The sequence below is a fragment of the Palaemon carinicauda genome, chromosome 23, assembly GCF_036898095.1.
Source record: "Palaemon carinicauda isolate YSFRI2023 chromosome 23, ASM3689809v2, whole genome shotgun sequence".
Taxonomy (NCBI): Eukaryota; Metazoa; Arthropoda; class Malacostraca; order Decapoda; family Palaemonidae; genus Palaemon; species Palaemon carinicauda.
This window is the reverse complement of record NC_090747.1, coordinates 91,664,704-91,683,715: the sequence shown is the minus strand read 5'-3', so window position 1 is coordinate 91,683,715 and position 19,012 is coordinate 91,664,704. Positions and strand designations below refer to the sequence as shown.

Here is a 19,012-nt window from a genome sequence, read left to right as displayed (position 1 = left end):
CTCCTTACTCGAGATACTTTTGGAATTATGAAAATATTTTCTCAACCTTTTGTGTTTTTTTTGGTATTCTAATTGCATAGGGTTTATTATTAGATTAGTAGTTTGAAAGAATTGACTTGAAATCATATGATATACTCATTTTAATTACAGTATATAATTTTATGTTTAAGTTGAATAAGAACATTTACCGGTAATTTTATCTTTATTTATTTATAGTAATATACTCAGGCTCTGTTGTGTGAACCTGTGGATAGGCTAGCCTAATTGTCCGAAACCTAGAATTTTCCATATTTTTACCAGTAATTAATTTTCCTACTTACATAGTAGTTAGGAAGGATAGACTTAACAACATATAATATGCTCAGAATAATCATACACTAGTTGTGTGTTTAAGCAAAATAAAAATAACTTTTTTCTTTATTACAATACTTCCGTCACCAAAAACTTGTTTCGGTCTACTAGGAATGTTTACATTATTTGTCAAGAGATGGCGGTAGTGATGGTTGTCCAAAACCTCAAAATTTGCAAGTTACCAGTATCTTACTATGACATTAGGAAAACAGTGATGCAAACAAGTTTAAACTAAAAAAAAAAAACTTTATTTAATAAACTTGAAATTCACGGTAGTTAGGTAAGCAGTAGCTGCTGTATAAAAATGGTTGTTTGCCACTTAAGGGCTGGGGTAATTGGGTATGAGTAGTAGCAAATTTGCCAAACAACTACTGCTAGTTATCGTGAAAGATAAGTATAGATAGCAGTTTTGAAGGATTGACTTAAAATCATATATGCATATTACAATTATGTAGTGGTAAGTAAAGGTAAATTTATTAAAAATAAGACTTTAATTTTATCTATTGCAAAAACATGTTATTGTTGTAACACAATTTTGAGTGAGAATAGGAGGAAGAAGATTATAAATGAATATTAGTCACTATGTTACAGTTTACATCTAGGTATGATCCAATCATTCGTATAGCTATTCTAAATTAAAGTCTGCAAAGTTTGCACAAAGCCATGGACACTTGCAAATGAAGCAGTGAATATATAGTTGGCCTTGAAATTATGCAATTGATGTTTAGACATTTCATTGGAACTTCTTATTCTCTTACAGTAATGTTGTACCTGAGCAATCTGACAGATTGTTAGAAAGAATTCTTCAAGAAACGACAGAGCCCCCTGGCACATGCACAGAAATTCTAGTCACTAGTAAGCCAGATGAAATAGCTGTGTCAGGCACTCCGACGGAAACAGAAAAAGATGGGGCCACTGAAGATAGTGTTCAGTCTATTAGCGAAGAAGTGGATAAAAGCTTGGAAGAGAGTAGAGACTCTAGTATCTTTGATGATAACTCTAAGGGTTATTCTGGTCACACGTCAGATTGCACTCCTTCAGAAAGTGAAAGTGAAGGCAAGTGTGATATTTTTATATTTTGCAAAAAAATTCTAATATTTTACAAGTTAGTTTGTTTCTAATCTTATACAAACATTTCGTCCTTTAGAATAGGAATATGTCTTTAGCCAAGCGGGTACGGGCTTTGAATCCTTAACATTTTGGTCCGTGTCCTCATAAGCAAAGCAGAAACTAACTGTTGCGATGCGCAACTTCGAATGTTTGATCTTTTCTTATTTTTGTTTGTAATACGTGTTTGTTTTTTTTAAATGATTTTTAGCGATCATTTGCACTTGTAACAGCAGAAGTGCACCAAGAGGTAAACATGTGGTGCAGGGGATTTTGTTCATATGAGGATAAAAACCTTTGACTCTCCACGTGTTGTGTACCTATTGTGAAGGAGAGACTGTTCTCATATTTTCAATCCGAAGACGATGAAATCAGAGCGAAGCTTGTCACATGGTGGTAGTTTCTCATCCTTGTAAGGGAATTACCTGGTTTAGACACTGTTGCCCATATCTGTGTGCCCAACAATGAATAATATTCACTTAGCAAGCACACCTGTCTTTGACAGTGTTTCCTGGGTGGTAAATCCTGTGTAATGCAGTGTCAGAGACTGTGTTCTTAGCGCTCACATTGTCATTATCGGTCTCCCAGATCATGACTCCTCTGTGACAGCAAGGCAGAATGATTCCTTGCCCAACCTCTTCTCCCTCCTCCTTTCTCATTATCTTACACTCCTTCCTTGAGAAGATGATGATGATGTCACGTAGGAAGGCCTTTCTCTAAAAGTTCCTTGGGACTCATGGTAATTATTCTCCTTTTATGAGAGGGAATGACAGTACTCCCCTTCTAACTGGTACCTTCATGAGCAGCCAAGCGGAACGTGAACTTGCGTTGCGGTTACTGCTACTGCACCGGTGGAGATTAACAGTCCTACTCGGATCGAGCACCACCACTGTAGACTAGGGGAGGGTGGGCCATATACACCTAGGTATGCATACCATGGTCCTTTAAATTGAATTTTGTATCACAACCACCCCTCTCAGTCCGCGGCCTAAAGCAAAAGTGCTTATTCTATGACAGGTGGGTGTTCCCCCTTGCAACACCTTTGACATTAACCAGCCACATTTTTAATAATTAGATAGCCATTCCAGCTTGCCTGAAGACATTTTTTAAATGACTCGTGATCCTATAGCTAAAAAATACAAATTACATTTAGAATTCTATTTTTTGTAGTTTATAGCAGCATAAAGGACTTTGGGAATACATGTTGTGTTTGATAGTTTTTATCGTGTCTTGTAGAGTGTACTTTGTTATTGTGTGTGTATAGTTCAGCAAAAGGTTCAGTTGTCTGGCTAAATAAAACTACAGGTTCAATTGTATGGCTAAATAAAACTACATGATGATGATTTGAAGTAGCATAACTTAAGTCAGATTTGTGTTTACAAATTTGCATTTAATAGTGCAGGGCAATTCTTATGTAAAAACTGTGTGGACATAGGTGGTGATAAAGTATAACATTGAAGATTTTTTCTTTGTTGAATGTTACAAAGTTCAGTAGCAGTGATTAGAAACTATATTTATATAGTATTATATATTATACATATATCTGACCTATGCACCAGTAACATCTTGTCCTTATTCACAGATGAGAAAGAGGATGTTCAACTCTTCTTAGTGAAAAAAGAAACTGTCAAGACTGTGAGACATGCATCTGTTCTTGAAGATGAGGTCCTTAATATTGAGGAGAGCATAGTTGAGCAAGATATCATACTGGCTATTACATCTTTATTCTTCAAGGAGAAAAACAGCTTGACTGCTCGAACAATTTACAAGGTACAGTGTCAGGGTATTTTATGTTTATGTATTTTTTCATTTTTCAAATTCATTTCTCAGCCATTGTAGATAGTCATTTTAAAAATGCACTATATATAATACCATATACATTTAAGTTTGTTTGTGATTCAAGTTAATATATTCTTTAAATCAGATGAAGTAATGTTTTAGAAATAATTGAATTTTGGTAAAGGTTGATAAAAGTTTGTGTTAAAATGGAGTTATAAAATCCATTACACACCCAAACATATTCAGTAATTTGAATCGAGTTCTGGTTCCAAAGTACTGTATTACTGTACTCTATTACTGAAGGACATATCTTTAATTATGGCTAATATAAGTATCTCTGTCTCTTTCATGGGTATATTATACAATAAATACTGAGCATAGTATTAAATATTAATAATGATAAAGATGATGACGATAGTATTGATTAGAATAATGAAAAACCAAATCCATTGAGTATAGTAAGCACTATTGAATTTGTTAATAATACATTAATAATAATACATTACATCATGTACATACGAAAACGATTCGTTTCAAGAGTGCAAGAGTGAGTTCCAAGTTGAAACAAGAATAAATATGATTAACTTAGGCACCCATCCCATGACCTCCAACCCCTACTCAAAATTGTTTTTGCAAAGCTGTTTTTTTCTAACATAAGTGAACTAGCTTACATATGCATCATGAATTAAGGATTCTTTTAAAAGAAGTTAAAGATTTTTTTAATGTATTGCATACACATGTTCCTATCTTTGAAAGTTTGTAAGTCTAATATTCTCATCAAGATGACTTATAATGATAATGATACTGTGCTGATAATATGCAGTCTGCTGTACTGTGCAGTGTACATACACATAGTGTATGTAATAATACTTGATGCTGTAGACCATTGGGGCTACTCACCGACTGCTCTATTCTTCCTTGTTGATGTGATAATCCGGGCTCATTTTCATGACGATAGAAAAACGCTTATAGAGTAAGCAGTAATTATGGAGAAGTTTTTAGCAGTGCTTGCTTTTATTTCATTCCCCTTGGAAATTTTCCGAACTGAATCTTACACTCTGATAATGGCAAATGATTTTCTTTCTTTTGCAATCAAATTGGGAATTTTAATTTTTCTACAATACAGTAGAAAACACATTTGGAAACCATGCTGTCTACATTACACTAGTAGGCTGAAATTTCCTTTGTTGCTCTTAACTCTTTCACAGACACTAGCGATAAAAATGTAGGATAGAGCGTAGGTATCTTGATGCTGGGCCTAACAGATGACAAGATGCGCACACATTCGAAGCCATAGCCTTAATTGGCTGAGTCTTGATCACTCAAACAGATGAATGGCAAGCACTTTGAAACAGTTTGAAAATAAAGTTCCGTATATATTTTTTATAATGGTACTAATATTGTTGACAGCGTAAAGTGGAACACGGAAGGTAAATCCATGGATAAGGAGTGGACTGCCACAATAAAGAATGAAAACTTAATTTACTGAACATTTACTGGACAATTGATAAAGTGATATCTTTCAAGGCAAAATTTTTTTTATTATTTTACATTTTATTTTATTGCTGTTGGTGATTGTAATAATGTGATGTATCTTTTTCATCGCAAGAAAACTATTTGCATTATAGATCCAGTTCAATCCTGTAATTTGATTAATCGAGATGTTATTTTTCCTTCAACTTTCAGTGGGACTTATGTAGTATCGAAAGCATGGAACTTCTCTCTGTATCACCCCATAAAGTTTTAATTACTTTTGACACTATAAAAAGTACTTATAAGAAGAGGACTTATATATTTGAATCTTCAGATTATCAGGTAAGGTGGCCAATACTGAAGTGGTTTGGAAAGCAACGAAGATTGAAGTGATAATTGTTTTGATAATTAAAGTTTCATGGACATGGTAATGCTTTTCATGGTTCTAAAATTATTCTATGCCTTATGAGGTTTATTTCTTTCCAGGACTTTTCTTCAGTTTTGTCCCCAATTTTAGAGAAGAACACTCTGGAAAAGGTGTTAGATTCTGCCATGACCTGCCTTAAATGTAATACTCAATTTTCCCGGGAACTAGCTAGGCAATCTGATGGTAAGTATAGTAGATTATTATTTTGTTTATTAGCAGTTGTATGGTAGAACTACGTTATCTACATTCAGTACATGGAAACATGTTTTAAGTGATGTCTAGCCTTAAATCTTTGCAAGTATTCTTCGAAAAATATGGAACATTATAATTTTTATGAGAACGATCATTTTTTTTTTTTTTTGTTAAATCTTTGCCATTCTGTCTTGTCATATTCAAAATTAGGGAGAGACACAAAGGATGAGAATATTTTAGTTATTTTATTTATCCAACAACAGTTTGCAGATGCAGAAAAAAACATGCAAATTGTTTACAAATCATATAATTTATAGTGTATGCAGAATGATGAGGTAGAGACTGGACATGCTTTCATCACTAGTTGTAGATGTCAATTATTATTGTAAATGTGATAACTCTGTTCTTTTCCTGACTAATTACTATAGTTGTAGTTCCTGTGAGTGTGTATGAATCCTGGGCTTTGAAGATTCTTGGAGCTGATATGACAACAGTGTAGTTAAATGGGAGTGCCATTAGCACCTCATGCATATGTTCATTAGAAATTTGTAGAAGTTCTTAGCTATTGTAACAATACCATAGCATCTATAATTAGCTGAGACCTTTAGAAGCATTATGACCCCAATTAGCAAAACTTATTTTCATGAGGGTATATTTATTTAATCTTTTACTTTGTACTGATGGTTGTTCCTGGGTGAGGGTATACAGTATTTTATTTTGGTCTTTTACTTTGTACTGATGGTTGTTCCTGTGTGTTGCTTGTTTTTCTGCAGGCCCAGGATTCTCTTTGACTCCTTAGCATGCATGAATATGGTCAATGTGGTGACGCCAGGTTAGGCCTCTGGGAAGATCTTTAGGTTTACTCTGCAAGAACTGTAACTTCCTTGTCTTGATTTCTGTGCTTTATTAGGTGGCAAAGATACAATATAAACATTATGCTACAAACATGTCAATTTTTTGCATTTTATTTTTTTACAAGTACAGTATCTCACATAAGTAGTGATCAAAAATTATTGGTGTATTCTTCCTTGTTAAATAACTGACTTTTAGCTGTTTTTCCAGGTTTGATGGAGTTTTATTGCAATGTTATTACAATGTTATTGTTCATTTACTGTGAAATGTTGAATGACTTGTAAACAAGAGTGTTTGAAAGCAAGGACCTTGAATACACATCAATCAGCTGACTTTATCTGTAAAAGCATGCTAGAAGATCTGTTGTAATTGGTCACCTTGGGTAGTGTATAAGGAGAGTAACATGAATGGAAACACAATAGTGAACAGATTTAAAGGTAGATATATGTAGTTTATATCGCCAAATTGGGAGTTATTACCTCTTATAGGAGCAGAATAATTTTTTTCATTAAATGTCTTTTCAACTTCTCTCATCCAATTGAAGCACAATTATCGAGGGTGATATTGTAGTTGGCCTATGGCATGAACAAGTTAGTATTTATAATTTTATAATTTAATGTATAAGCTGTATGATAGAGTATTTTTATTGTGTGTGGTATGATTTTCAATTATTGATTTTCTACCTAGCAGGCTCCAATTTGCTCAAATGCCCCAACTGTGGGGGTGGTGTGGTTGTACGTGTCGACCGAGTAGACCATCCATCTGTTTCTGTGGCTGGTTTTGATGAACACGTACCTCGAAGCAGCACTCCCCTGTCGCAGGCATTGACTCAGGCATCATGTCTTCCATCATCAGGTACTTGAAAATTTCTTTGCCATATGCATTATCTTGAGTTGAAGATGGAATGCGTTTTCCTCATCAGTTGGATTGAGCATTATAACTTAGATTTTTAGGATGGTATTTTCCTTAATTTTCTCTTGTTTTATTACTTATTATTACCCTTTCCTTGTTTAATTCCTTTTATTTTAATTATCTTGTTATTTGGTTCATCCAGCACTGTATAAATTCTATTTATCTTGGTAACATTTTTCTGTTGAGCCTCAAATGATTCCATGTGATATTATTTTTACTACCTAAAACCTTAATGTTTTATTACATGACATAAAAAAAGAGTTAATAGTTGAACGATTTATATATGATTATTTAACTTCACAGATATTCCAACATGCCCAGGAGAATCTAGTGAAAGTGTTAGCGTTTGCAGCGAAGCATCATCCTGTGTGCGTCGTGAATCAGATGTCGAGGTCATTTCCAATCCGTCCATTTCTAGTATAGAAATCCTCAATGATCAACAACTCATTCACGGTTAGTAACGAATATCTTTTAATAATCTTTTCCTTCCAAACCCATCATTTACATTAGCCTACAATTGTATTATTTTCAATTCATAGTTACTTCAGTCCTGAATAATGAATTGTTTGCTGGTTCACAATTGAAGTGGGATCAATGAACCATTGAATGAAACCTTAGGTTAGGTGATTGAAACCCGTAATCCAACTAAAAGTCAGTTTGCTCTTTTTCCTCTTGTCTAACATCTTAATTTTGGACCACATGGTTTAATAGTATTAAACATTGAAGTAAAATCTCTCAATCATAAGTTCACAATTGAACTTTACATTACAATTAAACCTCATTATACTGTACTGCTTGTCCCTTTACGGGTGAGTATGAAGTTATAAAAGACTACAGTAATAATGAAATGTTATTAAATTTGAACTACCATGTTTTCCCTTTTTGGGGGAACAATAAGATGTTATGGCAAAGTTAGGATGTACAGATGGGGCTAGTGGAAGTCCAGAAGACAAAATTCTATTTTAAAGGCACGTTTTCAGTTAGAGGGGTTTGGAAGCTGGTGTAGGTGGCTTTCATTTTCAGATAGTTTCTAAAATTGCTTATTCAAGCAGACAATTTTTGTATGCCGAAGGTAAGATCCTATCAAGAATGTTGTATACTGTTTTTTCTACCATTCTTCCAAAAATTTTTATGGTTAAAGTTGTAAATTAATATAGTTTAGGGTATATACTAATGAAGTTGATGTTTCAATTATTTTAGGTAAAGTTTAGAATGGGATCGTTATGGGAATGGCTTCATTTAGAAAAAAAATGTGATTAATAGTTTTTGTTTTCTTATTTTACATGCAGATGTGATTCCTGAAGAGGATATAGAAGAGCAGAAACCTCCACCTCCTGCAGCAGTCAATAGTGATGCCAGAACCCCGGCCAACTCTCCAAGTACCTTCCACAAACCCGAATCTAGTACTGGCATGCAAGAAAGTAGCTCATCAGGTATGACTTTACTTTTTTACTATCAGATATTATGATAATTACCTTAGGGTTCAGAATCTAATTTTTTTCCCCCTGAGACATTTAGTTGATTTTTTTTATTTGCTAGCGAGATTTGTTCTATTCTGTTTTCGGGAACAGTACTATGATTTTTATTGTATGGATGGCTGCCTTCCATTTGAAGTCATTTTTATTGTGCTGCCTTGCTCATCTTTTCCCAGTCCCTGTACGTTTGATGGCTGTTTTATATTTGAATTCATGAATACACATTTTCAAGTGCTGTACATTATTGTGATTTTTACAGGTCAGATGAAGTGAGGTTTTTTAAGTTTATAATAGTACTGCATTTTTTACTGAATACTGTACTGTACTCGCACATTTTGATTTTAGTATTTTTTATTCTTTTGATATGTAATAAGTACTTTAGTACAATCAGTAAAACATGCTTTTATATGCTGTTGGCCATCAATATATAGTACTCGGGCAGTCACAATCCCAGATATTTTCAATTTTTTTTTTTACAATAATCAAGGAGTGGTCTTTTATGGGATCAGATTAATATACGGTATAAGTTTCAAATATGTTTCTTTTTGTGAAATTTCTTATTTTTGTTTATTACTTTGAGATCAACTAGGGTCTTTTTGAGTGTTACAGTGAAAAGTTTAATTCAACTTTTCTTACTCTTCATTACCGGTATTTTTATTTGTATTTGTTTTCCATCAAATGCCCTACAGTAATTGTAATTAGTCAATTTCCTAGACACAAAATTGTGCTAGATTTTTCAGCCTCCCTTGAACTAAAAATTAGTTTGTAATTAAAATTAGATAAATTTTTAGAAATACTGTACATGAAAATAATTTTGGCCTGCGTACTACTTTCATGTAAAAAGCCGTGAAGAAGCATGATTAGTTAGTGATTGGTAAATACTTGAGAAAATGGATTTCATTCCGTATACAGTACTTTAAATCTATGGCACAAAAGTTTTTCTAAACATACTCTCATTTCTGTTTCATACACAACTCTGTTCCCTCTTAAACAGCTGACATGGCAGCAGAATATATTAAAGTGCATATCTGAATGACCTCTCTGCTTTCTCTTGTGTGGTCACTTCTTTTTATTTCTTTGAGACTGGAATTAGGCTGTTAAAGAAAACATTTGAATTGCTTAAATTTAAGAAACTGCATTTATTAACATTTTATTTATCTACTCAGTACAATGCAGAGCTGACAATGGCTCTGCAGCATAAACTGTGTGATGTTTGAAGTTTTTTTTTTTTTTTTTGATAGATATGACTCTTGTTCCTTACTCACAAAGTATTGATTTGTAATACATACATGAATTTTGTATTGACTTACTTGTAAAGCTGCAATGTTTGTATTGCATTTGATTTTTTACTTGTTCAGAAACATGTTACATGTACACACATTGATTCCATTTAGAAGTTTATTCAAATTATGTAAATCTGCATCTCTAATGCTTGCATGTCTTTTCACTTTGAAGAAGTGCTGGATTATTAGGCACTCATAATTGTCATGATAATCAACTTTCAAATCCTGTAATGTTGAGGCTTTTGTGTAACAGCTTGAAGACCCACAGTTATGTTTTGACCTCTAACCACTTCGTGGAAAATGTTCCTTAACCCCTTGTATGTGCATATCCATCCAGGTTCCATGACAGGGAGTGTCTGTACTACCTACGAAAAGTCGGGTTCCTTGCCCACTTCCCCCCTCAAGAATCCCATCCATCATCACTCTCAGACAGACTTAATGGATTCAAAGAACCTCACTTTGGACAGCCACAATGGTATGCTAAATTTCATTTGCATTATGTACAGTAAGTGTAAAACATGTACTGTACCGTAGTTAACTTCACCAGCATTTCATGTAGTGTAGTTAGTTATACTGTATTTGATATCAGATTTTTGCATTCCAGTTTCCCCTTTTTTTTTGTCATCATTTTGCAGGTTTTGAATTATCCAGAACCTGAATGTAGTAGTACCAATTTTTGGAGTTGCATTCATTTCTGTGTCTTAGGCAACACAGTAGTTATAATAGCAGTCATATTTCCTATGTTCCAAGAGTCTTGCTTGTTAATAGACTGTAGATTTCAATGTCTCAAAGTTGTATTGCATGATAATGGTGATGTGTACTTTTGAGTCTTTTTTCAGCCCTATAGATGAGAGATTTATTAGAAATGCTGTGTGAAAAAAAATTCTTGAAATCATTTAAAACTAGAAATCTATTGGAATTTAAGGAAATATGCCTTTCATGTTTTTTATTACTCTAATAGTATTGTTTCATCATAGAAATTGAAGGAAAACTTTTTTTTTTCAATTTGGTAATATGTAAAAACCTATTTTGAATATATCAACACAAACACAACTATAGACACAAATTGTTCATCTGCTGTGAATGCTCAACTGATTTACTTTTTGGTTGAAATGCATAATAATAATGATTGAGTAAACCCCTCTGTAGTTAGCTACTGCATGCTTTGAAAAATATGTTCTTGACTTTAAATTGCATACTGTATTACATAATGTTGGTTTCCATTTCTTGTTGGTATTGTTCTTGCAAGAGCAACCCATGTTTCTATTTTTATTATCCTTACCTGTTTAGGGAATTGTAGTAGTCCACATTGCCCAGTCTGTTAGGGAATAAGTGAAGCATGGTTTGCATATGAAATTTGTTTAAAGAAAGATTTTGATTTCAGGTCTCCCACAACCCCATTCTGACACATTAATTTTCATGACGCTCAATGACACCTTTTTATTTAATTTTGTTGCATTTGGATCAAGAAAATTTTTAGAAAAGATGTTTATTTCGTCATCTTGTAACTTCATAGTTTTTTTTTTCCTATCCCTATAATTTATTATATAGAGTTTTGATAAAGCTTAGTTATACATCCCATTCTCATTGCGTTGCAGCAGGCTTATGTTATAAGGTATTCCAAGACAATGATAGTGAATTATGTTTCTCTTGTAGCCACAGGCTAGATGCCAACAAACGATTGTATGCTCTGTAATCCAGCATTATAAAAAGAAAATAGGGATGTAGCATTGTCAGTGCACTACCCATGTCCATAGTAGACATTACTAAATATTTTTTGTAGTATCCCGTAGGTCCATAACTACACCCATTATTTAGTCTTCTACTTTATCTCTGTTCCTATTTTCTTTCTTCCATCTTGCAGTCCAACTTCTTTAACTTATTTTTCACAATACGACTTCAGGTTTTTTCCCAGTCTCACCCCAGCGGTAAATGGCTTCCTCGGTCTTAGTGCTGGGCCCTATTACTCAAATTGTATAAATCAAATATTAAGTAAAATATCACAGAAAACTATTACTGTTAAAAAGCAGCACTTTATTAGAGTGAATATTGTTATTCTGCTGTGCAGTATGTTTCAAGGAATGAAAATGTTACTGCAGTGCTTGAAGCAGTATCATAGCATCACTACTTGTGAGAATTGTTTTTTAGAAAAACAGTTTAAGTATAGCCTCTTCACAGCTGAATTGCACAGTAATGAGTTGTTGTGTGACTTAAGTAATTTTAAGAAAGTTACTGCCCATTGAGATTTTACCATTAAAATATCTGCAGAGACATCTGGACTTCTGTTTAAGACAGCAGAGTCATCAATGCTGTCAACAACTGTGTATGGCACCCCACCTCACTCAACTGGCAGCTCTCCTCGACATTTCAGCTCGAGTTCAACCAGCATAGGTGTGATTCTAAACAGTTTGTCGCATAGACTGATTTAGTCAATAGTCAGTCTCTTTAAATTTCATTTTGATGGAATTGTTTATGTAGATTCTAATCAAATCACAAGTTTCTCGTCTGAAATGAAAGAGTTGGTTACTTGTAAAAGATAGCTTTACCGAAGGACTAAATGTTTCAACTGAAGTGAAATACAGTGAACAGGATTGTATTGAGGATATTATTTGGTTATCCATAATTAATATTGAATATGCAATTATATAAAACTTGAAAGTCCATATGCAACATTAGCTGTTAAAAGAAGAATGTTGAATACTTTGATTGGATGTAAAAAATTTCACAACAAACCCTTCATTAGATTGCTCATTTTTTTATTATGAAATGTTTATTGACCGAAAATAATAAGAATTGCTTTGGATGGGTGATGCACCATCACACACATGCACCAGTTCCTGTCTTAATCCAGTTTATTATTTGTGGGTCTCGGTAATAAAATAGACATTCCCCAGACTGTTTAGGTTAGCATCAGGGACGTACAGTGGAAGTGTTGCTATTTTTATCCAGTTCATTTTTTTTATCTATTAATTCTCATTGTGATTCCCATTGCATTCACCGTATAAGTTCATTAATAATCAAGAATTAAGTTGGGTTCTTTTGATTTTATCATCTATTAGTGGCTCCAAACAATAAGTACCAATTTTTTTTTACCAGGAAGAACACTTGGTATGTCCCTTACACAATATTTTTCTTTAGTATTAAGACACTCTATTTAGGTGTTGCAAAATTACTGCTATTGATTTAGAGAATACTTAGTGCTCTATTTTACCCAATAGCTAGTGCCTGTCTTGTTTTATGCTTAACTTAGGCTTTGCATTTTTCTCAGGCATATTACAGTTTGAGAAGTATGGACATTTCTTCCCACTTTTCCATTTTTTTTAATTAAACATTTTTATGCTCTTTAATGTTTATTTTTGGGAAAATTTCTTCCTAGCTCAGTATATTTTTTCCTTTTATATTATGTATTTTATTTTCATGCTATTTTTTGAGTACTTATTTAGCTAAATATATGTTTTACCTGTTTATTTTGATGTGGGATTTTGTCATTTTGCCCCCCCCCTTTGAAATCGCTTGAAATCGCATACATTATTGTTTAATTAACTTGGCATATGAAATCATATACTGTTGTATTATATTGTTCAAAATTAGTGCAGCTTAGTTGTCATAGGTTACCTGGTAAGTTATTTTTGTTTTTTTTACGGCTAAGATGGCTGAAGCCCACTTGATTTGTGTTCTGCTTGTAATATGAGATATGCTTGCAAAATCTCACTCTGGTGTTGTTTCTTTTAATGAGAAAGAAATGGGAAGATCCACAAAATCAGGGAGAGGGAATATACTCTGCATTTCCCCGGCTGACGAATACAGTAGCTTCAAATGGCCGGAATTGAGATTTTTTATAGCATCATAAATATTATACAGCAAATTCATGAAATATAGGATGATATACCTTTTCATTCTTGAGATATATTTAAATAATTTATATCAGGTTAATGTCAGTAGGCTTACCACCCAATGAAACTGATAAACTGTTAGGCCTAACTCCAATTGCAAAATGCAAATCAAGCTAAGTTAGGGGAGGTCATCTTCACAAAAATGTGTCTTTCCATTTTAAAAAAGTGTCATAAAAAAACAGAAACATTGACACAAAACCTAAACCAAACTATTGAACATGCACATTTGGGATTGTCCGTCTCCATTCACATTTGGCACAAAAGTGCCACAATTTACAAGGCGTTGTGTGCAAAAAGAGATTCCTAAATTTTAGATCACGCTATGAAAGTCTATAGTCAAGGTGACTGTTTTCATGAAATCATCAAGTTGACTATGTTTTTATGAAAAGTTTTCTGTTTGAACCATCATTAGATTAAAATATTGCGCTGAAAGTCATACCATGGCTAGGTAATTTTCAGTAGCCGTTGTCTTAATAATGTTCTTGCATATACTGCATGGATCAACATGCAGATTATTCAATACAGCTATTTTGGAGAAAAAGATGGACACACAAACAAACTTTAATATATATAAGATTATGAGAATTTCTTCCAATTCAGTTAAGAGTCATCTTCAATTGAATTATGTTAGATCTCTGCTCCCCAGATTTGTTATACCTTAAAAGTAAATGCATCTATGCTTTCTGTCTCTTAAGCTTTCTTATACTTTCTTTGATTTGTCTCTTTCTTATGCACCTAACTTCTTCTCTATTATGCGAAAAGTTTACAAATTATTCCTGTTTGGCTGAACTAGATTTCTTGGTTCTTCTTTCCATGTTTTCTCTATTCTTATTTCAGTTCTCTTTAGACATTGGAATGATGAGTATGTTTTGTTGGTTTTTATAACCTCCACAGTAAGAAATGTAGACAACATGAGTATGGTGGTGTTCATTAGCGTATCTATTAACTTCTTTTGTAATGTAGATAGATTCCCTATCAAAGGTGAGTGTTTTAAGTAAAAATAATGATATAACTTGTTTTGTAATGCACAGTAGTATTGGAATATGCAGTAAATGGAAAACAAATTTAAAATTTTAATGTTTCTTTGCCAGTACTCGTAAATGTTAAATTACAATACTGATTGATTACAAGATTATCGTGGGCATTGTACTAAAGTTTTTATTGTCATTTAACACTGCATGTTTGATTCATTTAAGATTGTCATGCAATAGGCATGATTGATAAAATTTATCTAAAATGTGCAAGGAGTAATCTGTTTTATGCATGATACAGGACCAGTACTCCAATATACTGTCTCACCTTTGGTACACAAGATTTTATATTTCTGTGTCATCACTAATTGGTTTTCTGCCTGTTTCTTTGTCTATCCTCTTGCCCATTTTAATTTTTGCCAGCATCTGCATTATACCTTTACTCTTCCCAATATGCTAACATTCACTGAGCTGTATTTTTATGAACCTCCCCAGATGTCCATATTGCCCTTCTAAAAGCTAGGTTTGTCGACATTTACCCCCTAGAATTTAGAAAATCCCCATTTTCTTTTGTTTCAAAAGGCATATACCTCAGGTTAAATAATGATACAGCAGCTGTTAATGGCAAGAAGCGAAGCAGTGATGCACCAGAGGTTCTTTGTTATTTTCACTTTCTTAGTCATATTTGTTTGACACACTACTTCCAGAATATGAAGGATCAAGGAAACCGAGCGAGGACCAATGGGCCCGACATGTAAAGGGCCTATGTTGTTATCCATGGCCTGAGAATTCTTTTGCAGTAACTTGGATTAATGAACCTAAATGGCTTTATATCTGAGCCACTCTCTCCATACTCACTTGAGATCCTTCAGTTGGATCTTTAACATTGTATCAACTATCAAGGCAAACTGAAGATTGCTGAGATAGTTCTGGCAGGCATAGAGTGGCTTTTAACATATTCAATTAAGACCTCGCCACCAAAATATCCTTCTTGGAACTAGTCTTGATTTTGTGAATTTTAATGTGTGTTACCTTGGCGGTGACTGGAAGGAAGATGATGGCTGGGCAAGTTAATAAATAGCATTGTCTCCAATAGTAATGATGGTTTTCGCTGATGATGTGTCATTGATGGCCAAAATATTTCAGCATTGGAGGTGCTCCGCTAAGTTGAAGTCTGTTCTTTGCATATTGAAAATGACCATCAAGCAAGGAAGATAATATTTCTTTGGTATTTTATTTCGTATTTGTTTTGTGGTTCTAGCCTTTAATGGGAAATTTCTTGGAAGACCACACAGCACATTAAAACCAAAAAAATACGATTTAAAGACAATCTCGAGTGCCGTATTTCAAATATCATTAGATAAACAATCTGGAGTCCCATATTCCAAACTTTATTTTAAGATGGTCTGTTACCATTAATCTAGACCAGTTGAGTCTAGAATTTTAATATTTTATACCATACTATTTTGATTTTATAAATTACTGTGGGAATCAGTAATATGAACATCAGGTGAGGTTAATACAAATAAAAGAAATTTGAATAATAACTTTTTTTATTCTTATACTCATCTAATGTTTATATACTGTACATCGCCACCCACCTCCCCACTGACTTGTGATGTCAAGAGGATAGGGAATAGCTTTGACTTCGAAACTGAAATAACAAAGAGCTTCTGGCATGTCACTGCTTCTTTTCTTGCCATTAACCAGTAGAGTGTCATTACTTGAGTAGAGGCATGTGTTTATTAAAACTAAAGAAAATCGGAAATTGTTTAAATTTCACGGGCAAATGTCGATAAACTTAGCCTCTTGAGAAGAAGCAATATGAACAACAGGTAAGTATAGAATTAAATGTTATTAAATTTGTTTTAATCATTTGAGCAGTTTTTTTTTTTCTCTTCAAGGTATTCTACATTCTTCTTCTTTATTCAAAGGCTACTTTATACTAATTTTCTAAATATAATAGCAATCGTTTGCTGTTTACAAAGAATTCCAAAATATTTTGCAGAATTAAAGTATTTTGTAGTAGGCAATCATAAAGCTATTTTTGCAGATTTTCATTTTGACATTCAAGAGATCTTGTGACTCAGCCTCGATTTCTATCTAGTTGCGATGCATTCTGAATTTGCTAGAATTATTCATTGAGCCAGTCTCTTTAGCATTTCTTATCTTCACTTTTACAGTAAAGAAGGGTGTGTGAACACAAGAAAATATAGTTATTCACAGATTACAAAGGGAATGATGTTACAAAAAGTTTTTCCAAGTTTATTGTTATCTTTGCGTATCTTTGATGAAGTTTGTCATTCTATTCATCTTCTTCTGTAACTTGGTTAATAGTCATGAAGGGCATTTCACTATAGGAATGTTGAAAAATAGTAGTTCTTTTTTATTCCAATCAAAGTATAAATGAGTAATTTACAATTTATATCCTGTTACTATTGTGGTTGTGTATTTTCTAGCAGTATATGATATAAAAGTATAAGTAATTTATTTTATATAAGTTCAAGTCTTTATTCATTGTGATATTGTCAATGAAATAAGTAGAATAGAACTTTTAAAGTTTTTATATTCATAATGAATAATAAATTTTGAAGTGAATAATCAAAAGATGGTTCAAGTATATTTATATGATTTTACTTTTTTAATCCTGTGATGCCATACCAGTGCAGTGTTACTCTAAATATTTGGTATGGTTAAACTACCAAATAGTAGTTACGATAATGATGAAATATATGCTGCATTGAAGTAGTTTAATCCACTATTTTATGTTTCAGACACTATAAAGAATGATTGCATGATACCCTCATTGCATCATAAAGCAGTGATGACAAGTCTGGTAGTGGAAAAAGAAAGTGAAGCAGTTGCGCAACGTTCGCTTACGTCTTGGGTTCAGTCGTTGCTTCATACTCTAACTGGTAAGCTGATAGAGGATTTTAGTAATTCTTTAATCAAGGCTAGCAACTGGGTGTTGATTATGATCATATTTGTGAGAACTGAACTTGGGATAAGAGGTTAACTATAATTTTGAAATACCATATTTTCCAGGATATGGTTGGCTTTGGTGGGAAGAGGTTGAAGACGTTGAAGGATCTATCCCTAGAATTGCCAATCCAGTTCGTTATTCTTATGAAGATTTTTCAGACATTGATCATCGCCTTAAACTTCATTGTGAAGTCCTACTCTTTCATGAGCCTGAAGAGTTTATTTTAGGTCTTGTCAAGGTGAGATCTCTTCTCTTTTTCAAGATTCACTGAGTATTTTGAAGATTAGAAGTGTTTGTTCATAGATATTTATATAATTCCAATTCTTGGTGGTATTTAGACAGAAGAGGTACTTAAGGTACTTTTGAAATTTTCTGTAAACATTTATCTTGAGTATTTTTGTTTTGTAATCATTTGAGATCATTTCCAGAGGTATAGGATATGATATACTGTAAATTATTTACTATGTATGTAAAGATATCTATATAAATGTATAAAAGAATATACAATAAGGCTCTTATTCACGGAATTGGTTCAAAGTTGTCTTAAGCTATTGAAATTGCCTTTAGTTCCTCATAACAAGTGTATTCAATTAGTAGATGAAAAGAAAGAAAAATTATTGGAAAATATAGCGAATAAGATGAACCTGTCAGAAGTGGGAGCACAGCTTAGGTATGAAAGAAGTAAAGAAAAACAAAGCTCAAGTATTGTCACTGATTGTAAGCTGAGCAATACAGTAATTCACATACTCAGTCTTAAAAGTAGAGTAAAACCAAATGGCAAAGGAAGTATAGTGATGGAAGTTACTTGAGCAGTGCATTTAACATTCAATGTTCATCAGTAGATGATCAATAACGTATGATGAACTCTCAGAGACATGATACTGCTGCTTCCCCCATCCATAAATCATGCAGAACCCCACAATTTCAAATTCCACAGCTGTGGCACTAAATGATTAAGCTATTGATATGAATCACAGTAAATGGAAGCCAGATTTCTGTTCGTTCCATTTGTAGTTACTTAAGAAGACATCACAGGAAATGAATAAGGAAAACTAATAAAAAAAAAACTGTGTGAGAAGGTTAACGCAAAGCTATATTGATGCAGATCATTCTTTGAGAGCAAAGCCAAGCCTCCTTTAGGCAGTGTGTCTGGAAAGCCGTTTCACGATGGATAGGGTATCTTAGGATTTATTGGGTAAATAATTCCTTGTATCCTAAAGACATTAAGTTTGATGGACCCTCTTCCTAATCCTACTAATTGGAACTGTTACAGGACTATAACTTGCTAAGACGTGAGAGAAAGGTTTTAAAGAC

General features: G+C 33.3%; 1 protein-coding gene across 5 annotated transcripts in view; it reads left to right on the top strand.

The window, feature by feature from the left end:
- LOC137617235 (serine/threonine-protein kinase 11-interacting protein-like) overlaps positions 1 to 19,012 on the top strand; it is an 82,039-nt gene that overhangs the window by 27,927 nt on the left and 35,100 nt on the right. For 3 of the 5 annotated variants that reach the window (XM_068347185.1, XM_068347186.1, XM_068347188.1), the window contains 11 exons: positions 1,112 to 1,407; positions 3,041 to 3,228; positions 4,924 to 5,052; positions 5,197 to 5,320; positions 6,869 to 7,036; positions 7,397 to 7,546; positions 8,383 to 8,526; positions 10,189 to 10,326; positions 12,120 to 12,242; positions 17,490 to 17,630; positions 17,761 to 17,936. In XM_068347185.1, the coding sequence (XP_068203286.1) occupies positions 1,112 to 1,407; positions 3,041 to 3,228; positions 4,924 to 5,052; positions 5,197 to 5,320; positions 6,869 to 7,036; positions 7,397 to 7,546; positions 8,383 to 8,526; positions 10,189 to 10,326; positions 12,120 to 12,242; positions 17,490 to 17,630; positions 17,761 to 17,936 (1,777 nt within the window). The remainder of the gene's footprint in view (positions 1 to 1,111; positions 1,408 to 3,040; positions 3,229 to 4,923; positions 5,053 to 5,196; positions 5,321 to 6,868; positions 7,037 to 7,396; positions 7,547 to 8,382; positions 8,527 to 10,188; positions 10,327 to 12,119; positions 12,243 to 17,489; positions 17,631 to 17,760; positions 17,937 to 19,012) is intronic. The other 2 variants (XM_068347187.1, XM_068347189.1) reach the window with 2 other exon arrangements.